The sequence below is a fragment of the Stenella coeruleoalba genome, assembly GCF_951394435.1.
Source record: "Stenella coeruleoalba genome assembly, chromosome: 6".
NCBI classification, from domain to species: domain Eukaryota; kingdom Metazoa; phylum Chordata; class Mammalia; order Artiodactyla; family Delphinidae; genus Stenella; species Stenella coeruleoalba.
This window is the reverse complement of record NC_137151.1, coordinates 70,381,310-70,405,267: the sequence shown is the minus strand read 5'-3', so window position 1 is coordinate 70,405,267 and position 23,958 is coordinate 70,381,310. Positions and strand designations below refer to the sequence as shown.

The window sequence follows — 23,958 nt, the reverse complement described above, 5'->3', positions numbered from 1 at the left end:
ACTGTTCTGGGCTTTTAAATAATTTCATTTTCATAAAAGAAATAACAGTTGTGGGACGATTCTAAAGTAAAGGAGACTAAAGAGGCATGCCAACCAAATGCAATGCATGCACCTTGATAGAGTCCTGGTTTTATACATATATATATGTTTTGTTTTTTTTTAAAGCTACACATTCTGGGTACAGTTGGAGAAATTTGAATGTGGACTATATATTAGGTAATATAAAGTCGTGGTAACTTTCTTATGATACACTGTTGAAAAGAATTGCATCTTCATTGTTTAAAAAAATGTTGAAATGGATTTTGTTATTGTGACATCTGGTTTAAAAAAACATTAAATAACTCTGAAAGCACATAGTTAGTCACAAAGGAATGAATTTACAAAATTAGGCAGGGATTTCATGAGATTACCTTTTATTTATTTATTTTTGGCTGCATTGGGTCTTCGTTGCTGCGTACAGGCTTTCTCTAGTTGCAGTGAGAGAGAGGCTACTCTTCATTGCGGTGTGTGGACTTCTCATTGTGGTGGCTTCTCTTGTTGCGAAGCACGGGCTCTAGGCACGCAGGCTTCAGTAGTTTCAGCACGAGGGCTCAGTAGTTGTGGCATGCGGGCTCAGTAGTTGTGGCGCATGGGCTTAGTTGCTCCGAGGCATGTGGGATCATCCCGGACCAGTGCTCAAACCCATGTCCCCTGCATTGGCAGGCAGATTCTTAACCACTGCGCCACCAGGGAAGTCCCGAGATTACCTTTTTTTTTTTCCCCCCCTGCATCTACCTCCTTAACCACGCCTTCTCAATCCTGGAAGGGCATCAGAATCACCTCTAGATCCTTTAAAAACATACATATGTTCAGGCCCCTTCTCAGACCTTTTGAAGTATGATCTTTGGTAACGGAGCTCAGAAATCTGTATGTATAGGAAGCCCACAAATGATTCTGACCTACAGTGATGTTAAGTCAGCACACTTTTCTTTAAAATCTTTGAAAAAAGAGGATACTTCATGCATGCCCTGGTATGGAGTAATCTCCTGGAGGGAGACCTGGAGTACTCAGCCCTCCCACAGGGGAGTCATCACCAGCTAGGTACTGAGGCAGCACAGAGACCAGACTCCGTTTGGCCCTTTACTCATCTTTGAAGATTCAACTGTGTTGCCCACTGCTGCTGAGACTGGTATATGTTTAGCACTGCAAGTCTTTAGTTATGATATTGCAAAAAATAACATCTTGAAGATGTTTTGACAAATAAATTTGACTTTTGAGTTATTCCTGAGAGAGTTAAAAAGAAAGTTCCAAGGAGTTTCTGAGGAGAGATTGTTCAACTAAGCTTCTACATTGCTGATTTTGCTTTAGGTAGTTACTTGTCCTACTACTTTATCTGCTTATTAGCAAATTGAAGTTTTTCTTCTTCACTTATCCTTGTCTGCTATGCTTGTCATTTTCCACCCGTACAGGTTCTGATGACTTCACTTTACTCATCCTCTCAAATATTCATCTTTGAACTAAGATGAGCTCTTTATTCATGGGCATAAAGAGAGACGATTAGTAGAAATGGACTCGTGTTTTTCTGTTACATTTCTTTTTTGTTTGTTTGTTTGTTTTTGCGGTACGGGGGCCTCTCACTGTTGTGGCCTCTCCCGTTGCGGAGCACAGCCTCCGGACGCGCAGGCTCAGCGGCCATGGCTCACGGGCCCAGCCGCTTCGCGGCATGTGGGATCCTCCCGGACCGGGACACGAACCTGTGTCCCCTGCATCGGCAGGCGGACTCTCAACCACTGTGCCACCAGGGAAACCCTCCATTACATTTCTTAATCATGTCTTAGTTCACTATGATGATCCACCATTTTCTCTGTTTCAGAGAACTGTCAAAATTGTCAACTATCATGTATTGAGGGCTATGATTTGTATAGGACAAGTTTAGAAGCTTGAATACCAATAGTTTGTCTAAGGTCCTGTTTCAGTAGAATCATAGGATGTTTTAAGAGACCATCCAGTCCAACATCTATACTGTATCTCTGAGATAGCTTTGTGCCTTCCAGGGGAATTAATGACTTCGTTGTAGCCATTCTGTCTTCAAAGAGCTCTAGCTGAAAGAAAGTTTGTTCTTCAGCTGTATTAAATGCTCTCTCTCTGAACTTTCTAGTTTCAATTCTAGTTTTGTCCTTGGACTTTTGCAGAATCAGTCAAATCCTTCCCCACATAACAACCTTAGGAAACTTTAACTTCAACCTTCAGAAACTTGACGCTACACCTAAATTTCTCTTCTCAAGCTACAAAATGAGTTACTCATAAGCATTGTTTTCCAGAATAGACATACCAATCACAACCACATACGTTATTGAGAGAGTTGGCAAAGACCTGAATCATAATCACTTGTCTGAAACTGGGTCTTTTCCTGTTTCCTTTCCCCTCTTCTAGTGCCAGTTCATTTAATTCTGTTCTGTTCCTGGCCTCTTAGATAAACTTAACTTTACATTTTATTTTATTGGATAAGAATACTGGTGAAAGACAGCAGAATCTTCTAAGAGAGTTATTTAAAATAACTAGAAAATAATATTTCTGAAGGACGCTTTAAGGTCCAAAAGCCACCTTTAGTAAATGAGTGCACAAAGGCATCCTGCCAAGCATTTGGGGAGATCCATAACTGTTGCAGTGCTTTAAAGCAATTCTGTGATTAGTATTACAGAAAGATAATCTATCCTGAAACTACATCATTAAAATAATCTCTGCCTTATCTTGTTTCTGTATTAAAAGTTATCTGTGTTCACTTCAAGATGCTCTTAAATCAAAGATCTTTCTGAATCTAAAGGCTTTTGTAGGCAGTCTCGTCTCAGTAATTATAAAGTGTTTCATGTTACTAATTTTATTTTTAATTTATTTTTTTAAATTTTAAACATTTTATCAAGAAGGCACTTTTTTTTTTAAATACAGCAGGTCCTTATTAGTCATCAGTTTCATACACATCAGTGTATACATGTTAATCCCAATCTCCCAATTCATCCCACCCCCGCCCCCCTGCCGCTTTCCCCCCTTGGTGTCCATATGTTTGTTCTCTACATCTGTGTCTCAATTTCTGCCCTGCCAACCGGTTCATCTGTACCATTTTTCTAGGTTCCGCATATATGCGTTAATATACGATATTTGTTTTTCGCTTTCTGACTTACTTCACTCTGTATGACAGTCTCTAGATCTATCCATGTCTTAACAAATGACCCAATTTCGTTCCTTTTTATGGCTGAGTAATATTCCATTGTATATATGTACCACATCTTCTTTATCCATTCATCTGTCGATGGGCATTTAGGTTGCTTCCATGTCCTGGCTGTTGTAAATAGTTCTGCAATGACCATTGGGGTGCATGTGTCTTTTTGAATTATGGTTTTCTCTGGGTATATGCCCAGTAGTGGGATTGCTGGATCATATGGTAATTCTATTTTTAGTTTTTTTAAGGAAACTCCATACTGTTCTCCATAGTGGCTGTATCAAATTACATTCCCACCAACAGTGCAAGAGGGTTCCCTTTTCTCCATACCCTCTCTAGCATTTGTTGTTTGTAGATTTTCTGATGATGCCCATTCTAACTGGTGTGAGGTGATACCTTATTGTAGTTTTGATTTGCATTTCTCTAATAATTAGTGATGTTGAGCAGCTTTTCATATGCTTCTTGGCCATCTGTATGTCTTTAGAGAAATGTCTGTTTAGGTCTTCTGCCCATTTTTGGATTGAGTTGTTTGTTTTTTTTTTAATATTGAGCTACATAAGCTGTTTATGTATTTTGGAGATTAATCTTCTGTCCATTGATTGCTTTGCAAGTATTTTCTCCCATTCTGAGGGTTGTCGTTTCGTCTTGTTTATGGTTTCCTTTGCTGTGCAAAAGCTTTGAAGTTTCATTAGGTCCCATTTGTTTATTTTTGTTTTTATTTCCATTACTCTAGGAGGTGGATCAAAACAGATCTTGCTGTGATTTATGTCAAAGAGTGTTCTTCCTATGGTTTCCTCTAAGAGTTTTATAGTATCTGGTCTTACATTTAGGTCTCGATCCATGTTGAGTTTATTTTAGTGTATGTTGTTAGGGAGTGTTCTAATTTCATTCTTTTACATGTAGCTGTCCAGTTTTCCAAGCACCACTTATTGAAGAGGCTGTCTTTTCTCCATTGTATGTCCTTGCCTCCTTTGTCATAGATTAGGTGACCATAGGTGTGTGGGTTTATCTCTGAGCTTTCTATCTTGTTCCATTGATGTATGTTTCTGTTTCTGTGCCAGTACCATACTATCTTGATTACTGTAGCTTTGTAGTATAGTCTGAAGTCAGGGAGTCTGATTCCTCGAGCCCTGTCTTTTTTCCCTCAAGACTGCTTTGGCTATTCGGGGTCTTTAGTGTCTCCGTACAAATTTTAAGATTTTTTGTTCTAGTTCTGTAAAAAATGCCATTGGTAATTTGGTAGGGATTGCATTGAATCTGTGGATTGTTTTGCGTAGTGTAGTCAGTTTCACAATATTGATTCTTCCAATCCAAGAACATGGTATATCTCTCCATCTGTTGGTATCATCTTTGATTTCTTTCATCAGTGTCTTATAGTTTTCTGCATAAAGATCTTTTGTCTTCCTAGGTAGGTTTATTCCTAGGTATTTTATTCTTTTTGTTGCAATGGTAAATGGGAGTGTTTCCTTAATTTCTCTTTCAGATTTTTCATCACTAGTGTATAGGAATGCAAGAGACTTCTGTGCATTAATTTTGTATCCTGCAACTTTACCAAATTCATTGATTAGCTCTAGGAGTTTTCTGGTGGCATCTTTAAGATTCTCTAGGTGTAGTATCGTGTCATCTTCAAACAGTGACAGTTTTACTTTTTCTTTTCCAATTTTTATTCCTTTTATTTCTTTTTCTTCTCTGACTGCCGTGGCTATGACTTCCAAAACTATGTTGAATAATAGTGGTGAGAGTGTCCACATTAGTGGACAGAGTTTTTCACCATTGAGAATGATGTTTGCTGTGGGTTCGCCGTATATGGCCTTTATTATGTTGAGGTAGGTTCCCTCTATGCCCACTTTCTGGAGAGTTTTTATCATAAATGGGTGTTGAATTTTGTCAAAAGCTTTTTCTGCATCTATTGAGATGATCATATGGTTTTTATTCTTCAATTTGTAAATATCGTGTATCACATTGATTGACTTTGCGTATATTGAAGAATCCTTGCATCCCTGGGGTAAATCCCACTTGATCATGGTGTATGATCCTTTTAATGTATTGTTGGATTCTGTTTGCTAGTATTTTGTTGAGGATTTTTGCATCTATATTCATGAATGATATTGGTCTGTAATTTTCTTTTTTGGTAGTGTCTTTGTCTGGTTTTGGTATCAGGGTGATGGTGGCCTCCTAGAATGAGTTTGTGAGTGTTCCTTCCTCTGCAATTTTTTGGAAGAGTTTGAGAAGGATGGGTGTTAGCTCTTCTCTAAATGTTTGATAGAATTCATCTGTGAAGCCATCTGGTCCTGGACTTTTGTTTGTTGGAAGATTTTTAATCACAGTTTCAATTTCATTACTCGTGATTGGTCTGTTCATATTTTCTATTTCTTCCTGGTTCAGTCTTGGAAGCTTATGCCTTTCTAAGAATTTGTCCATTTCTTCCAGGTTGTCCATTTTATTGGCACAGAGTTGCTTGTAGTAGTCTCTTAAGATGCTTTATATTTCTGCGGTGTCTGTTGTAACTTCTCCTTTTTCATTTCTAATTTTATTGATTTGAGTCCTCTCCTGCTTTTTCTTGATGAGTCTGGCAAATGTTTTATCAATTTTGTTTATCTTCTCAAAGAACCAGCTTTTAGTTTTATTGATTTTTGCTATTGTTTTCTTTGTTTCTGTTTCATTTATTTCTGCTCTGATCTTTATGATTTCTTTCCTTCTGCTAACTTTGGGTTTTGTTTGTTTTTCTTTCTCTAGTTCCTTTAGGTGTAAGGTTAGATTGTTTATTTGAGATTTTTCTTCTTTCTTGAGGTAGGCTTGTATAGCTATAAACTTCCCTCTTAGAACTGCTGTTTTTTTTTTTTTTGCATCTTTATTGGAGTATAATTGCTTTACAATGGTGTGTTAGTTTCTGCTTTATAACAAAGTGAATCAGTTATACATATACATATGTTCCCATATCTCTTCCCTCTTGCGTGTCCCTCCCTCCCACCTTCCCTATCCCACCCTCCCTAACCCACCGTCCCTATCCCACCCTAGAACTGCTTTTGCTGCATCCCGTAGGCTTAGGATCGTCGTGTTTTCATTGTCATTTGTCTCTAGGTATTTTTTGGTTTCCTCTTTGGTTTCTTCAGTGATCTCTTGATTATTTAGTAACATATTGTTTAGCCTCCATGTGTTTGTTTTTTTTACATTTTTTTCCCTTTAATTCATTTCTAATCTCATAGCGTTGTGGTCAGAAAGGATGCTTGATGTGATTGCAATTTTCTTAAATTTACTGAGGCTTGATTTGTGACCCAAGATATGACATATCCTGGAGAATGTTCCATGTGCACTTGAGAAGAAAGTGTAATCTGCTGTTTTTGGATGTAATGTCCTGTAAATACCAATTAAATCTATCTGGTCTACTGTGTCGTTTAAAGCTTCTGTTTCCTTATTTATTTGCATTTTGGGTGATCTGTCCATTGGTGTAAGTGAGGTGTTAAAGTCCCCCACTATTATTGTTACTGTTGATTTCCTCTTTTATAGGTGTTAGCAGTTGCCTTATGTATTGACGTGCTCCTATGTTGGGTGCATATATATTTATAATTGTTATATCTTCTTCTTGGACGGATCCCTTGATCATTATGCAGTGTCCTTCCTTGTCTCTTGTAACAGCCTTTATTTTTATTATTATTTTTTTGCAGTATGCGGGCCCCTCACTGTTGTGGCCTCTCCCGTTGCGGAGCACAGGCTCCGGACACGCAGGCTCAGCGGTCAGGGCTCACAGGCCCAGCCGCTCCGTGGCATGTGGGATCTTCCCGGACCAGGGCACGAACCTGTGTCCCCTGCATCGGCAGGCGGACTCTCAACCACTGCGCCACCAGGGAAGCCCTTACAGTCTTTATTTTAAAGTTTATTTTATCTGATATGAGTATTGCTACTCCAGCTTTCTTTCGATTTCCATTTGCATGGAATATCTTTTTCCATCCCCAGACTTTCAGTCTGTATGTGTCCCTAGGTCTGAAGTGGGTCTCTTGCAGACAGCATATATATGGGTCTTGTTTTTGTATCCATTCAGCAAGCCTGTGTCTTTTGGTTGGAGCATTTAATCCATTCACGTTTAAGGTAATTATTGATATGTATGTTCCTTTGACCATTTTCTTAATTGTTTTGGGTTTGTTTTTGTAGGTCCTTTTCTTCTCTTGTGTTTCCCAGTTAGAGAAGTTCCTTTAGCATTTATTGTAGAGCTGGTTTGGTGGTGCTGAATTCTCTTAGCTTTTGCTTGTCTGTAAAGCTTTTGATTTCTCCATCGAATCTAAATGAGATCCTTGCCAGGTAGAGTTATCTTGGTTGTAGGTTCTTCCCTTTCATCACTTTAAGTATATCATGCCAGTCCCTTCTGGCTTGTAGAGTTTCTGCTGAGAAATCAGCTGTTAACCTTATGGGAGTTCCCTTGTATGTTATTTGTCATTTTTCCCTTGCTCCTTTCAATAATTTTTCTTTGTCTTTAATTTTTGCCAATTTGATTACTATGTGTCTCAGCGTGTTTCTCCTTGGGTTTATCCTGTGCTTCCTGGACTTGGGTGGCTATTTCCTTTCCCATGTTAGGGGAGTTTTCGACTATAATCTCTTCAAATATTTTCTCGGGTCCTTTCTCTCTCTCTTCTTCTGGGACCCGTATAATGTGAATGTTGTTGCGTTTAATGTTGTCCCAGAGGTCTCCTAGGCTGTCTTCATTTCTTTTCATTCTTTTTTCTTTATTCTGTTCCACAGCAGTGAATTCCACCATTCTGTCTTCCAGGTCACTTATCAGTTCTTCTGCGTCAGTTATTCTGCTATTGATTCCTTCTAGTGTAGTTTTCATTTCAGTTATTGTAATGTTTATCTCTGTTTGTTTGTTCTTTAATTCTTCTAGGTCTTTGTTAAACATTTCCTGCATCTCCTTGATCTTTGTCTCCATTCTTTTTCCGAGGTCCTGGATCATCTTCACTATCATTATTCTGATTTTTTTTTCTGGAAGGTTGCCTATCTCCACCTCATTTAGTTGTTTTTCTGGGGTTTTATCTTGTTCCTTCATCTGGTACATAGCCCTCTGCCTTTTCATCTTGTCTGTCTTTCTGTGAATGTGGTTTTTGTTCCACAGGCTGCAGGATTGTAGTTCTTCTTGCTTCTGCCCTTTGGTGGATTAGGCTATTTAAGAGGCTTGTCACCTTTTATTTTTATTTAGGAATTTTTTGTTCTCCTCATTTCCCATTTTTTCTACCCATGATATGCTATCATAAAAGAAATGTTACCTACTAAATATAGAAAATTAGAGAAAGCAAAGCATATAATTCAGCACAAGTACTAATGTAAAATCATGTCTTACTTAGTCATATTGACTTCAACCAGTTTTAATCTGAAAAAAGTTCATTGACTGTTATTATGCACTTTAAAAACTTAGAAATAAGCATATTAATGTTTATATGCACATAGCATAGTTTTATTATTGCATATAACATTTAAATTCCCAGTTTGATCTATTTGCAGGTAAACTCGTTTGTGATCATTCATAATCATTATTTGTATGATTTCAATTGAATCAATTTCAAATTGGTTGTAAGGTGGTTATATTACTGACTAATCCTTTATTTTGATTATTAGTGTAATGCTGCACTGTCTGTGATTTTGAAAAGACTATTCCAAGTCAGTTCTTAAATAATGATATCTAAGACATCCAAATGCTGTAGTTGGGGAGGAGAAACTTCTCCACCCTCTTAAGTTTAGTGGCTGGGGCCTACAAATTAAACTTACAAAAGAGACATTAACAGGAGAAAAGATTTATTTCATGTGCATTTGGGTAAGGAGGGGCTCACAGCAGGTAAATAAAAGCCCCAAAGAGGCAGTTACACCCAGGGGCTTTTATGCCATTTTAATAAAGGGTGTTAAAGTGTGCACAAGAGACAAAGGAAAAGGGAGTCTAGGCTTCTGAGGGAGGTGGTAAATTGTGGGAAGGTGATTAGGTAATGTATAGTAAATAAGGGTTGTTTAGTAAGGGTTATTATGCAGATTCAAGTCATCTTGGGTGTCTCTCAAGTCCTTCTGTTCTCCTCCTTCTGCTTTGGGAGAGGAGGACACCTTTACAAGGGGAAATTAAATCTATGCCCTACTTTTAGGCCGAAATGTGGAGGGCAGATTGCTCCTCCTGTGTTTGCTCTTTCTTAATTGCCTTCAGCTCAAAATAATCCTTATGCTAAAGAGGCATATCTTGGGGTGGCATATTCTGATCCCCTTCACTATCTAGATATGAGAAAAAAAGAATTATTTTAAATTGGAGTTTTATTTGACATTCCCGTTATAAAAATGCAGAAAAGATATAATTGGTGTGTGAATTTTATTTTGGACTTACTGCTTATTGTAACAGTACTGTATTAATCAACAGTGTTTACTTAATTTCTTTTAATTCAAGATTCTTTTGCGTAAAGGAATATAATTATTCAGCAATATAAGGCCAAAATCAATTGTGTCATCAAGATGATTACTTAGGTAATCAATGGAAACATATTGTGGACCAATGCAGGAGTATCAAATAAATAATCAGTATTTGTCTTGGGTTGTAACACTATTACTGAACCAAACTTGGGTCCACTCACCCACATAGCAAAGCCAACTTATTGACACTGGGTTGTGGTAAAGAGAAGTACAACGTTTACTGCACGGCTAAGCAAATAGAACAGGCACCTCATGGTCAAAAGAACTGAACTCGCTGATGGCTTTCAGGGAAAGGATTTTAAAGGTAGCATTTTGGGTGAGTGCTGCAGGGTGCATGGCTTTCTTTTGATTGGCTGGTGGTGAGGTCATGGGGCGGTGTTTCAAGAATTTTAATCATCAACCCTCTGATTCCAGTCAGTCTAGGGTCTGCATGCTTGTGGTCAGCACATAGTCACCATCCTCCATCTGTGTATGGGTCTTAGTTCCTGTAGAACAACTCAAAAATATATGTCAGATTGTTGTGTATATCCTTTGAGGAGGAACTAGGACTCTATTGCTGAACTATGTTTGTTGACTGCTTTTCCTCTGCATTTCTTCACATCCCTAATTAGTAACTGTTTGAGTCTGTTCCTTGGAACTCAGGAAAGGGCCTGGGAGACTGAAGCCTTTTTCTACAAACAAGAAATGGGGGTTATGGAGAAGCTTTTGTACCTGGGAGGGCCCTGCTCAGTTTCAACACCATTGGGCTGCCACACACCACTTGGGGCCACCACCAGCCCCTCAGCCTTCACTGCTTGTCCAGGATTTTCATCAATGAGTAGAGTGTATTCAAGAACTTTCCTCTTTTTACCTCAGTCACATAGGCCTGATAAAGTATTTTACCTTCAACCACCTGCAAAGATCTCGTGATTTGACGGAAAGGCCATGATCTCGTCTTCTCAAAATGTTGGGGGCCCCCATTCTAATGTGTCTGAGACTCCACTGTTAGGTTGTATGGAAGTTAATCTTGATTTCTGTTTTTTTAAAGGTGACGTTCTTTATTAAAAAAATTTTTTTACAGACACTACTAAAGTCCCTTTTTTACTATTCCCTTGGGTCCCTCAGTTCAGTTACCTCCCAGCTTCCTATAGGTACCATTTGAATTTGGTATATATTTTTCCAGATATCTCTCTATGCTATAAATATATATTATTGCATGTGCATGTGCTTTTCCTAAGTGGTGTCGTACTGTATTACTTATTTTATAGCTTATAACTATACTATTCAATAGTTTGTCTTGGTGACCTCTTCATGTTAGTGCCTGTAGTTCTACATCATTCCTTAAAACCATGCATGTTATTTATACTATAAAGCAGTTTAGTTATTCCCCTATTGGTATATATTTACTTCCATTTTTAAAATGACTGTGAACAGTGCTTCAGTGAACATTCTCATATATGTTTACATGTGTACATGTGCGAGTGTTCCTGTACAGTAAATACTGAGGGTTTGCACATTTTTAGTTTGAATAGACACTGCAAAATTGTTCTTCTGGATAACATTTCACCATATAATACTGTAGAACCGTAAATTAATTATTTAAGACCTAAACATTGAATTTTTTTCTCAAAAGCAGAAGTTTGCTTTCAAACAAAAGTAGATGCATGACCCTACTCTAATAAGCTCTGGACCTAAAAATAGAATAGCCATCCTCTGTAGCTATAGGGACCAACTGGTATATTTTTAGTACACTGAGTTTTATGAGCAGAGAAATTATGCAATAAGACCAAATCAGGTGGAATTTACTTTGAGAATATAAATAACCTGACTACAACCTCAGCAGACAACAGAAGATTCCTGAAGGGTAAAGTATTATTTAAATATAACGTTCAGGAAGAGGTAAAATCGTGTCTCTCCTACAGAAATGAAGATGAACATGTGTTAAAACTGTATTTTCTCACCACAACAAGAGAGAAGCCCGTGAGCTGCAACGAAGACTCAACGCAGCCGCCCCCGCCATAAAAATGTATTTTCTCATGTGATATGAGGGAACCAGGCAGATGTTAATAATCAGTTCAAAGGGAAAAGTCAAAATAGCGTATATTTATAGGAATTCAAGGAATGTTGAGATGAGTTGTAGTTAAAGACAAAACCTGTTTTTCCCCTGAGAAGTCAGTAAAACCACTACCACACAGGAAAAGTGTGTGTGAGTGTGTGTGTGTGTGTGTGTGTGTGTGTGTGTGTGTGTCAGTTACCTACGTCTTACAGAGTTCCAAAATAGCTCAAAGACAATGATCTGGGCTACATAAGCCAGCAGTGTATGCTATATATCCTGCATTTCATTGAAATACAAAATTTATTTATTCAAGACGAATAAATATCTCAAGTTTGCTGAAGCAGTACCAGACCTTGATGACCTGTGGATAGGTAACCTAGACTTGGTAGTCAGGCTCTGTGTAGAGGTGAAGGGAAGACAGTCACTGAAAGGATAGACTTTGAGTTTAGCTTTGGGAACTGCCATATTTAACTAATTCAGATGAGTCAGTGTCAAACAGACAAAGGGTTTGGGCCCTTCTTGCTATTCCTGAATAAGAATCCCAGTTTTACCTTAGGCTCTACCAAGAAACCTTGAACAAGTTCTCTAACCTCTCTGATTCTCAGTTTTCTTCATCAATAAAATGAGAATGATAATACTATCTTAATGAGGATGCAGTAGAATAATTCATCTCATTGTGAGGATTAAGTGATCTCCAAATGTAATTATAGCACAAAGCACAAACTCAATAAATGTAGTGCATGGTGTCACCCAGGTACCTCCTCGGGAAAGCTTATTCCATTCCTGTCAGGACCCAGTTTAAATGTCGTCTCAGAGAGGTCTTTCCTGACCATCCAACTTAAATACCTCGTTAGTCCTCACTTTTCTGTTACTCATTCTTATTTTCATTACAGCACTTATTTGTGTTCGTTTGTTTTATTTCTTTAAACTTATTTATTGTCTGTCATCATTAGAAAGTCTCAAAAGAGTAATGACTTTTTGTCATATTACAAGTAGGACAATGCTTATCACTTATTTGCCACTAAATAAATGTTTCTTGAATGAACAGGGCAAATATTTTAAGTCTACCCTAGTAAAAATTCCTTAGAATCTATTCTCCTGGACCTTTCTTTAGGTACAATGAGCACACCAGCCATGAAAAGCTATGGGAGATAAACTGTGGTGAGGGAAGAGCTGATGGGAGAACAGAAGGGCAAGATTATATGGAGATGTTAACAGAATGGAGAATATGGTGTAACAGGAAGGGAGAGGATGGGAGAGAAAGCCACAATCTGTTCTGACACAATCGTGGCATTAAGTTTATGGATGTTTCATTTTACCTTTTGGATAAAGTGATGTAAGTATTTTTTCAGATTCATAAAATCCTAGAAATGAAAGATAATTTAGTCTGACTCTTTCTACACACACAGTGTTTTGTAGATAAGAAAAAGGTCTGAGAGATGAAGTGACCAGTCCAAATGGCACAGTCAATCTGCTGATAGGACTGGAACCCCAGACTCTGATTTTTCTAATCTTATTCTAATTCTTTTTCTTAATATATGCTTTAGTTTGTCACATATTCAGAATGTTGAGTTATGTTCTGAACATTTCCATTTTCACAAATATCCTTTCTTCTCTTTCCCAATAGGTAGAAAATAGACCAAAGTATTACGGAAGAGAGTAAGTATGGATTATCAGAAAACATTTTGTAGATTGGAATGTATAAGAGAGACAGGTAAATGGATGCTTTTAGTAAAAAAATAAAAGCAAGAGGAAGGAGGTATTCAAGTTTGAATGAGTTAAATTATTTTTCTGATTATAAATGTAATTGTTGTAGTTGGTGAAAATATAGAAAATAAAGATAAGTGTAGAGAAGAAAATAGCATGGGAAAATGTGTACGTGATAATGTTAAAGATGCAAGCCATATATGTAAATAAATAATGCTAGATGTATATATATGAGGAAAAGTATATATTTGATTGTATGTGTTTATTAAGCATATAGATACATATACATACATGTATGCATGTAGTAAGGTATGGTGGTTTATTCTACATTTATACTTTTATTTTCCAAATTTTCTGTAAGTAAATTCATGCTACCCAGAAATAACTAATGTTAACAGTTGGAAGTATTATCTTCTGAAGATCTATTTTCTTAATGGTTTTTACAAAATTGAGTTATTATACATATACTTTTTATAGCCTGACTTTTCCATTTAATATTAATAATGAGCATTTTTCTATTTTATGAAAAATGTAATAATTTTTAAAGTCCTTAATTCTTCTGATTATTTAAAAAAAATAGAAATATAACCCTTCGAGGAAAAGTATAAAAATCACCTATAATCCCATCATTCCCCAAATAAAATCATTTGTTTTTCATGGCTGAAGATCATATCATATAAACAATAATGTATATAACAAATATTTTTAAATTATCTAAAATTCTGTTTGAGTTTTCAGGACTCTTATGAGTAGAACCTAGGTGCTTAGGAGTTGAGGGGAGCCACTGGTGTTCTTTATGGTTATACCATAATTTAGTCATTTCTCTGCTTTTGGCATATAGGTTGACTTTAAACGATAGTATTAAAAGTAACACCGTAAGAAATACCTTAGTGCATTAATCTTTTTCTGGGGTGGAAATTTTGGGTCAGCTGGTATGAATAGTTTTAAAAGTCTTTAAATACCATCATCAAGTTGTGTTCCAAAATTTGTTTCCTTGAATGAGATTTTCTTCTGAATTAATTGGGTTTTTAAAAACAAGGAGATATTAAATTTTACTAACTTTATTAGTTGGTGTCATGTAAACTTAAAATAATATACCAATATGCTAATCTAATATATGTGTTATTACCACAGATAGGTTACTGTCTTCTTACTCCTACAGAATCAGAGTGGACCTGGTTTTGAAAGATTGAGGAATTTAAGGAGATAAGAAATTCTAGGAGCCCATTGTTAAACCTCCTTGTTCTAATTATCATGATTTGAGCGTATGTACTACAAACTGCTTTAAGACTTAAATTGAGAAAGACCGAACCTTTCCCATGAGAAAAATTTCAAAAAGTTGCCACTTGAGCCCTCGTAAAGTTCTTAAATTATTAAGGTGCTATTTCAGGGCCTTTTCAAAATATCATTCCAAATTCAAGGGACTGTTGGGTTTTTTGTACCTTTAAAAGCTACGGTCTCATGTGAGCAGTTGTTCAATTCAGTTTTCTTTGAGTTAATGAAAGGACATAATATTTGTGTAAGTTCTTTATAAACTGTACATCACCATACGAATATAAGGTGGTTTTATATTTTTAGTATTAATCATTAGTTACAACGGCTGTTTTTTAATTTTTCAGTGTTTTATGTCAGAATGTTATAGGTTGAATCTACTGTTTGTATAAGGAGTGTGTTATTTTTGTTTACTCTTCTTCTTCCTTTTTACTCTGTTAATCAAAAATAGGGTTTTAGCAGGGAGTGAAAGCAAGTATTACAGTTGTTTGCTTTTGGCTTGAGTATGCAGTGATGCAGATTATGCACATTATTGAGCAATCATGCCAATTAAGGGCAACCCAGGGTACCTGGAAAATTGCCAACTTAGACTCTGAGCCAGAATTTTTGGAGCAATGCCACTGGTGTGAAGAAGGGAAGTGGGACACATTGCTGAGTGTTTTTTAGCATGTCCATATGGTCAGGCAGCTACATAAGAAGGGAATTGTCCTCTTGAGACAGGTGGTTGGTCTTCGGTAGATGGATGTGAATTTTGATTCCGTGATTGTTAAATGGATTGGAGAGCTACTTCGGTGCTGTTCTTGTCACCACAGAGAAGCGGGCCCCGGGCCAGGCCCAGAGAAACACAAGCATAGTTAAACCCAACTGCTCCCCTTCAATTTTATGGCAGTACTTTGTCTAGAAATCAACAAGAGAAGGTGGGAGGTTTTGTTTTATCTTGTTTTATTGAAAAAGGTGGAAAGCATGCAGTTTCTGAATTGACTTTGTTTCTTAGGTTTCATGGCATGATCTCCCGAGAAGCAGCAGACCAGCTCTTGAGTGTAGCTGAGGGGAGCTACCTCATTCGGGAGAGCCAGCGTCAGCCAGGAACCTACACTTTGGCTTTAAGGTTGGTCATGGACCTGTAATTATAACTGTGCCTCATTTAAAACCCTCTTAATAGAGGGCTTTCAATTTTAAAAGCATCCAGCATGTAATTGAATTGGTTCTTGTTTTCTTGGGACCTAATTACCATTTTAATAGCTTTGAGACTCTTAAAAAGTTCCTCATGAATGGTAGACTCAGTAATTAAGAACTGAAAAACTTCTAAGGCATTTTTATTGTAGCTGCTTTCTTCTATGTCATCTTACCCATTCCCTCCCATCTGTCCTGCTGTATCAGCTCCCATCTATTTCTTGAATAAGGAAAGGAACTGAAGAGAAAAGACCTTTGTAACTCGTAAAATTAAAGCCGATGTCATTTCTCTTGGGTTGGCTTTTGGTTCAAGCAGCTTTCCTTGGGAACTCCTGGCTCTTTCCTATCTACTGAACTTTGCCTAGCATTTTGGCTGTTCTTAGCTTACAACACAGTGGCCAGAAACAAGTATTTCCATTAACCCTGCAATAATAACAGAGCAATAATACAATAGCACGCTTATCCATTGGGCTAACCTCCTTCCAGGACTCTAACATCATTTAATCTTCACAACAGGTCTAGGATGTGTGTACAATTTCTATCTCCACTTTACAGATAAGGAAACAGAGGACCTAGAGGTTGAGTAACTTGGCCAAGGTTATACATTTAATAATTCGTGTAGCTGGTATTTGAACCCAGACAATTTGGCTTCAGAGTCTATGCTCTTAATCACTCTACATTGCTGCCTCTCTAGTTTTGGAATAATTATCCATTGTCTTTGTTCATTCCTTCATTTGTTAATTCATGCATTCATTTATGCATTGTTTGGAAAAGATTTAAAAGTAGAAACTTTGAATAAAGAGGTCAAAGAAATAACATTTCTTTTGGTAGCCACAGAGAGAGAAGAGAAAGGTAATATTATTGCTTAGGACTCTGATATGACCACGTCCAACTCCTTCTCCAATCACTTATGCCTGGGTGAGTGAGCAGGGACTGTTCTTACTCCCATCCACCAGATTTATTATTAATCTTTCTGGCAAAAGAATGGTATAATTTAGTATTTCTTCATGCTGAATTCTGAATCAATAGCATACTTGGACAATAGAGCTTGTTAACAGTTCATGGAAATCTGCTTTTATGGAAAATTATAAAGCGTAAATCCCCCTTCAGTTACTTAATTATGTTGCTTTTTCAGGTTTAAATTGTGGTATATAGGGGAAAAAATCTGGGCTGAGAACTTAAATACCTATTCATTTTGCCACTAAATGAGCTAGACGACTAATTTGGAGCAAATCACAGGTATTCTTGAAGCCAGCTGCTTCATCTTTCTATTCCTAACATTTTATAATTCTAGGATTCTACAATTCCACATATCCAAATAGATGGTCATCTGAGTGTCTGGGGTAGATAAGCCTTGATGTACAGGCTAGTGGGCCAAGATAAGCAAGAAGGAGGTGGGGTGAAAGGAAACAAAGCAATCTGTATACTCTCTTCCTTTTCCCTTTGTTGCCGTCTCCCCACCTTCTTCTGAGATCACTGGAATTTTAACTCAATTTCGCCTCATTGCAAAGTTCAGGTACTTTCTATTATACTACATCGCCTCATAATGTGGTCATCACGCTGTTTTTTACTGAATAACACCAGCAAACGCCCTAGGGCCAAGGATTCAATGTGGAGAAAAGTAGCACCCAGATCTTCCAAATTCTTCCTCATTCCCACCCTCTCACCCTCTCTCATGCTACTCATGACTTTATAATCACTCACTGTCCACTTTGGCCCAGGAAATCCTAGAATTGGATTGAAGAATAGAGCAACATGGGATTGATGACAGTGCTTTTAATGTATAAGTCTGGGGTAACATGCAGCTTTCCTTTTGTTTTTGAAAATCATCATAAAGTTTTTACATGGAATAGAAATAGTAAAAGGGCTTGTAGTGGAGGTAGGGAATTTGTGAGTATGCGTGAGTAATTTACATGCTGAAATATGATTTTCTTTGTTTTGAACTAGATGTATGGTAGGGAAGTGTTAAACAGAATGTGAGATAGAAGTTGTATTGATATATCTCTTAATCTTATCTGATATTCCCCATTTCAACTAATGATTCTCCCAGTTAACATCAGTCTGTTTTTAACAGAATTCATGATCCACTGCGGTAGGGAGGCAGTTGAATTTACAGCCATCATTGTTTATTATGCATTTGCTGTGTTAAACAAAGGCCCTAAAATTAGGAATAAGTCCTTGATTTCAAGTTGTTCCATAGTCACCTCAACCTCACAATATGTCCAAAACCGAACTCGATCAGTTTTCCTCCCAGATACGCTGAAACACCTGTATCCCTTTAATAGCTGGTGACGCTGTTATTTAGCCAATTCACAAGACCGAAAACAAGACATCATTTTTCTTTTATCTCAGTTCTGTTTTAAGATGTTTGTAGGCCTGGCCTTATTCATTTCGAGGCCTCCATCTTACACCATATCAAACACTATATCCCATATCAAATATATATATTTTGCTGTTAACTTCGTTTTTTTAAATATAAATTGCTTTTGAAATTAACTGTAGATTTCCTTTTATGTTTTGGAGCCACACCTTTTTATTCATATTTTATACCTTTTCATAGACTCTGGAAAGCCCAAGGTACTGTACCTATATTATCTAATGGTTAAAAGAACTTTTTCTTCTTGCTCATCTCACACAGCCAAGCCCAACAATCTTTTATTTCTTAAGTAATTTTCAAAATTTCCCCTTCTTGGGGCTTCCCTGGTGGCGCAGTGGTTGAGAGTCCGCCTGCCGATGCAGGGGACACAGGTTCGTGCCCCGGTCTGGGAAGATCCCACATGCCGCAGAGCGGCTGTGCCTGTGAGCCGTGGCCGCTGAGCCTGCGCGTCCGGAGCCTGTGTTCCACAACAGGAGAGGCCACAACAGTGAGAGGCCTGCGTACCGCAAAAAAAAAAAAAAAAAAAATTTCCCCTTCTTTTCAAGCAAGCCACCTCCTGGATTAGTTTCATGAGGAAGTTACCTGTATCCAGCCTTACCCCTCTAATGTATCTTCCATGGTATCATGAGTGATCAGTCTTAAAATCTGATGCAGTGATCAGCAAAGTCGTAATGTTGAGTAGGACACAAGGTTTCAAAGGCCACACCTCCCTCTGTCACTGGCATCTCCCCCATACCTGGGGAAGCCTAACCTTTACTGCTGATCTTTGTGTATAATGTGAGGTATCAGTTTGGCAAGGATGTATTGTATATGTGGTGTCACAGTATCAATTGTTTGCAGTCAGCAAGGAGATTTTCATTGCATGGCATGGAAGGTCGTCTGTGGTTGACATCTCACTTTCTTCTTCACCATCTTCTCTTACACGCCATCTCAGCCTGAATTTCTGGCCAGGCCTTGTCCTGCTTTTCTGCCTTGCCCACATGGACCCCTTGGTTCAGAACAAATGATTGTTCCTCAAAGTCTTTTATACAATGAAACACTAGACAGACATCCACATAGTTGGAGTGTGCAGTTGAAGATAAGATGCTCTCCCAGGCACTAGATTATTCCTCATGAAGCATGAAATGTTTCCTATGACTTCGGGGTTTTCTGTATGTTGATTTTGACAACATTTGTATTAGTTATAGTTTAATGAGGTATCATGGCAAGTAACCTAAAATAATTTAGCTGCAAGTAACCTAAAATAATTTAAGAAGTTTTGTAGAAAACATTTTTCTTTGTATGATTTTCATAGTTTTAGAACTAATTCTTTTTAAAAAAAATTTTATGTCGTTCTGTAATTTTTCTCACTAGAAGGAAAAATTGTTCAGTGTTGTACATATGGAGTGACAAGTGAAAAAGATAGGACTGTGCATGTTTTGTATTATCCTTTTTATTAAATGTTAAGTGTATACAAAAGAATAGTTATAAGAAATATAAAATTATTAAATATCATGATACTATAACTGTAGGTTTATTCATCATAAATTATTTCCTGAATTTTCCAAATTTTTTTTCCTCTGAGCTTCTCACTTCCTGACTTTCATCTCTCTGAGCTTCAATTTGGACATTTTCTATTGACCTGTCTTCCAGTCCACTAGTCCTTTATTCTGCTCTTTTTGATCGGCTGTAAATCCATTCATTGAGTTCCTAATTTCATATACTGTGTTATTTAGTTCCAGAATTTCCATTTACTTTTTTTTTTTTAAGATTCTAATCCTCTGATGAAATCATTTCCTGCATTTTCTCCATCTTTTCCTATATATTCTTGAACTATAACCTATCAAAACAGTTGTTCACTATAAGTAACTGTTAGAATTACATAAGCACCCCATGAATTCTTGGAAATAGTGAAATAAGAAGGTAAAAAGACTAGTGGAGAGCTAGTGTAAGTGGTCATGTGAAATGACCTTTTAAATATTTGGTATCTGTTTTCTCATTGCCACCACTGTACCTGATAAGAATCTGGTTCTTATCAGATAAAAATCTGGTTTTCTTTTCCTGTTTTAAAAGAAGGAAGAAGGTTGGAGTGAGGAGGGAAAATGGATACCAGTTACACAGTATAGCATCATCAAAAACAACAGCACATCATCCCAAAATATTTACTTTGTAACTATGAAAATAGGAATTTTCTTCACATGGTAGAAACTATAGCAAAATCAAATAAAAGAGAACCTGTTATAAAAGAGAACCCATACAGATTGAAAACATCAATAAGAAATAATATTACATATGATTTAGGAGCTTTTGTTGAGCTTTTGAATTCTGCCAGATATTATCCAGTGGGTCAATAAAGGAAGACGTTTAAGCTGCCTCATAAAGGCAGAATATAGGTTTGCCAGGTAGAGGATAGGATGTGATTATAAAAAAACGAGCATTTGGGGAAGAAGAAAAAGCCAAGGAAGGAATATATAGAACAGCATGGAACATTTGGTGTATGGCAGGCTGCTAGGACTCGGGGGTGCAGGAAGTTTTAGCAGTAAGTATGCCAGGAAAGGCTGGTATTTCATGCTTAAGAACTTGGACTTTATCTGTAGGAAATGGGAGTCACTGAAGACTTTTAATAGAAGAGAGTAATGGTTGAACATTTGTAATTTTAAAAGATCATTGTGGGAGCAATAAGAATAAATAAGTGGATAGGGTGGTGGGAATTAAGTTTTACCAGAATTATTTGATAATTAATTTAGTAAGTAGTTTTCCTTGGGCAATGGAAAAGTGATCTTCAAAAGAGATTCTAGATACCTTATAGATTTTAAAGGGTTCCCTTTGAGGAGAAATGTTAACTCCAAATTTGGCAACCCTAGGGACATTTCTGTTGAGTCTGACTCATTTTAGCTTCTCTAAACTTGGAGAAGAGCAAGATGACACACGTGTAAAAGAGTCTTGATAATCTCCAAGTCCTGTGTCTAGATATTCCAGAACAGATTTTGGAAATATTCCAGAGAATGTTTCATACCCACAGTGCTTGGCACTTCCTGTTGATTTTATGCTGACCATAATGATAAGAATTATTTTGAAAAATTTTAGGTACTGGAAAACAAATGAGAACTAAAAAACTGAGAAAGCATGATGTTTGGACATATATTTTCTTTAAACAATATTTCTTATTTGATAAGTTCTGAAGTATACCCTATGTTAATCTACAAAATAAAATTCATTATACAGGACAGTATGTAGAGTATCATACTATTTAATATACGTGTGTGTGTGTGTGTCTGTCTGTATGTATAGGGTATATATGTAAGTAGACAGCTGTCTAAAAGAATGATTGCCAGTGTTCATAGTGTTGTCTCTGAGTTTTAACTTAAAGGTGATTTTTGCTTCTCTGTACCTTTCTGAGTTGCCTGATTTTTTTTTCACAATGCCATGTGTATCATTTTTACAATCAGACAAAAAAAATCAATAGGGTTATTTTCATTTTGGGAAAAATTGAAGACACTAGCTGCAACCTTGGGTCAAAGTGAAAGACAGTACCTCCTAAGTCTTTGAAGATATGACTCCAAGTGAAATGTGTCACCTTATTTAAATCATTGATCAGAAGGAGAGGGACAGCCTTGGGGGCAATAGAAAGGGAAGTCACAGAGGTGTGTTCTAGAGTCCAGGGACTGTGGGAGAGGGGAGTCTTGACCAACATTGGCAGTGCTATCTCTAGTATGGAGATGCTCATAAAGGAGCTGTGTGAGTCTCCCTGCCACTAACCATAATCAGTTGGGTTTCTTTGATGCAGTATTTCTCAGAGCCTGTGAGCATTTTTAATAGAACTATGCTGCATTTCCCAAACTCATTTGATTATGAGACCCTCTTTTTGTGGAATCTCTCTGTGAAACACTCTTTGAGAAATAGTCTATTAAACGTTCGATTCACTCAGTTCCTCTTGCTCTGGACTCCATGTTCACCAAGTAACTTTCTTTTCTCTTCTTTTCTTTTTTTTTGAGGGTCTTTTTAAACTATTTTAAAAATTGAAGTATAGTTAATTTATAGTGTTGTGTTAGTTTCAGGTGGACAGCAAAGTGAGTCAGTTTTATATATATACATATATATATATTCCTTTTCAGATTCTTTTCCATTATAAATTATTACATGATATTGAATAGAGTTCCCTTTGCAATACAGTAGGTCCATGTTGTTTATCTGTTTTATATATAGTAGTGTGTATATGTTAATCCCAAACTCCTAATTTATCTCCCCCCATAGCCCCCACTATCCCCTTTGGTGACCATAAGTTTGTTTCTGTCTGTGAGTCTATTTTTGTTTTGTAAATAATTTCATTTGTATCATTTTTTTAGATTCCACATATAAGTGATATCATATGATATTAGTCTTTCTCTATCTGACTTACTTCAAATCTATCCTGTTCCATTATCTGTATGTCTGTTTTTGTGCCAGTACCATACTGTTTCAATTACTGTAGCTTTGTAATATAGTCTGAAGCCAGGGAGCATGATTCCTACAGCTCCATTCTTCTTTCTCAAGATTGCTTTGACTATATGGGGTCTTTTGTATTTCTGTACAAATTTTAAAATATTTTGTTCTAGTTCTGTGAAAAATGCCATCGGTAATTTGATAGGGATTGTATTGAATCTGTAGATTGCCTTGGGTAGTATGGTCATTTTAATAATGCTGATTCTTCTAATCCAAAAACATGGTATACCTTTCCATCTGTTATGCCATTTTTTTTTTTTTTTTTGCGGTACGCAGGCCTCTCACTGTTTTGGCCTCTCCTGTTGCGGAGCACAGGCTCCAGACGCGCAGGCTCAGTGGCTATGGCTCACGGGCCTAGCCTCTCTGCGGCATGTGGGATTTTCTTGGACCAGGGCACGAACCCGTGTCCCCTGCATTGGCAGGTGGACTCTCAACCACTGTGCCACCAGGGAAGCCCTGTTTGTGTCATTTTTAATTTCTTTCATTGTATCTTACAATTTTCAGAGTACAGGTCTTTTGCTTCCTTAGCTAGGTTTATTCCTAGGTATTTTATTCTTTTTGATACAGTGGTAAATGGGATTGTTTCCTTAATTTCTCTTCCTTATATTTTGTCATTAGTGTATAGGTGCAGGATTTCTGTATATTAATTTTGTGTCCAGCAACTTTACTGAATTGATTGATGAGCTCTAGTAGTTTTCTGGTAGCATCTTTAGGATTTTCTGTGTATAGCATCATGTCATCTGTGAACAGTGACAGTTTTTACTTCTTCTTTTCCAATTTGGATTCCTTTTATATCATTTTCCTCTCTGATCACTGTGGCTAGGACCTCCAAAACTATGTTGAATATAAATGACCAGAGTGGGCCTCCTTATCTTGTTTCTAATCTTAGAGGAAATGCTTTCAGCTTTTCACAATTGACTATGATGTTAGCTGTGGGTTTGTCATATATGGCCTTTATTATGTTGAGGTATGTTTCCTGTGTGCCCACTTTCTGAAGAGTTTTGTTTTTCTTTAATCATAAATGGATGTTGAATTTTATCAAAAGCTTTTTATAATCTTTTGAGATGATCATATGGTTTTTATTCTTCAATTTGTTAATGTGGTGTATCACATTGATTGATTTGTGGATATTGAAGAATCTTTGCATCCCTGGGATAAATCCCACTTGATCATGATGTATGATCCTTTTAATGTACTGTTGGAGTTGGTTTGCTAGTATTTTGTTGAGGATTTTTACGTCTGTAGTCATCAGTGATGTTAGCCTGTAATTTTCTCTTTTTGTGGTATCCTTGCCTGGTTTTGGTA

At 37.0% G+C, this 23,958-nt stretch overlaps 1 protein-coding gene across 5 annotated transcripts in view; it reads left to right on the top strand.

Moving 5' to 3' along the window:
* CHN1 (chimerin 1) overlaps positions 1-23,958 on the top strand; it is a 175,118-nt gene that overhangs the window by 53,070 nt on the left and 98,090 nt on the right. For 4 of the 5 annotated variants that reach the window (XM_079923662.1, XM_079923661.1, XM_079923664.1 and 1 more), the window contains exons 5-6: positions 13,291-13,322; positions 15,637-15,750. In XM_079923662.1, the coding sequence (XP_079779788.1) occupies positions 13,291-13,322; positions 15,637-15,750 (146 nt within the window). Of the gene's footprint in view, positions 1-13,290; positions 13,323-15,636; positions 15,751-23,958 lie in introns of those variants that run through there. The other variant, XM_079923666.1, reaches the window with a different exon arrangement.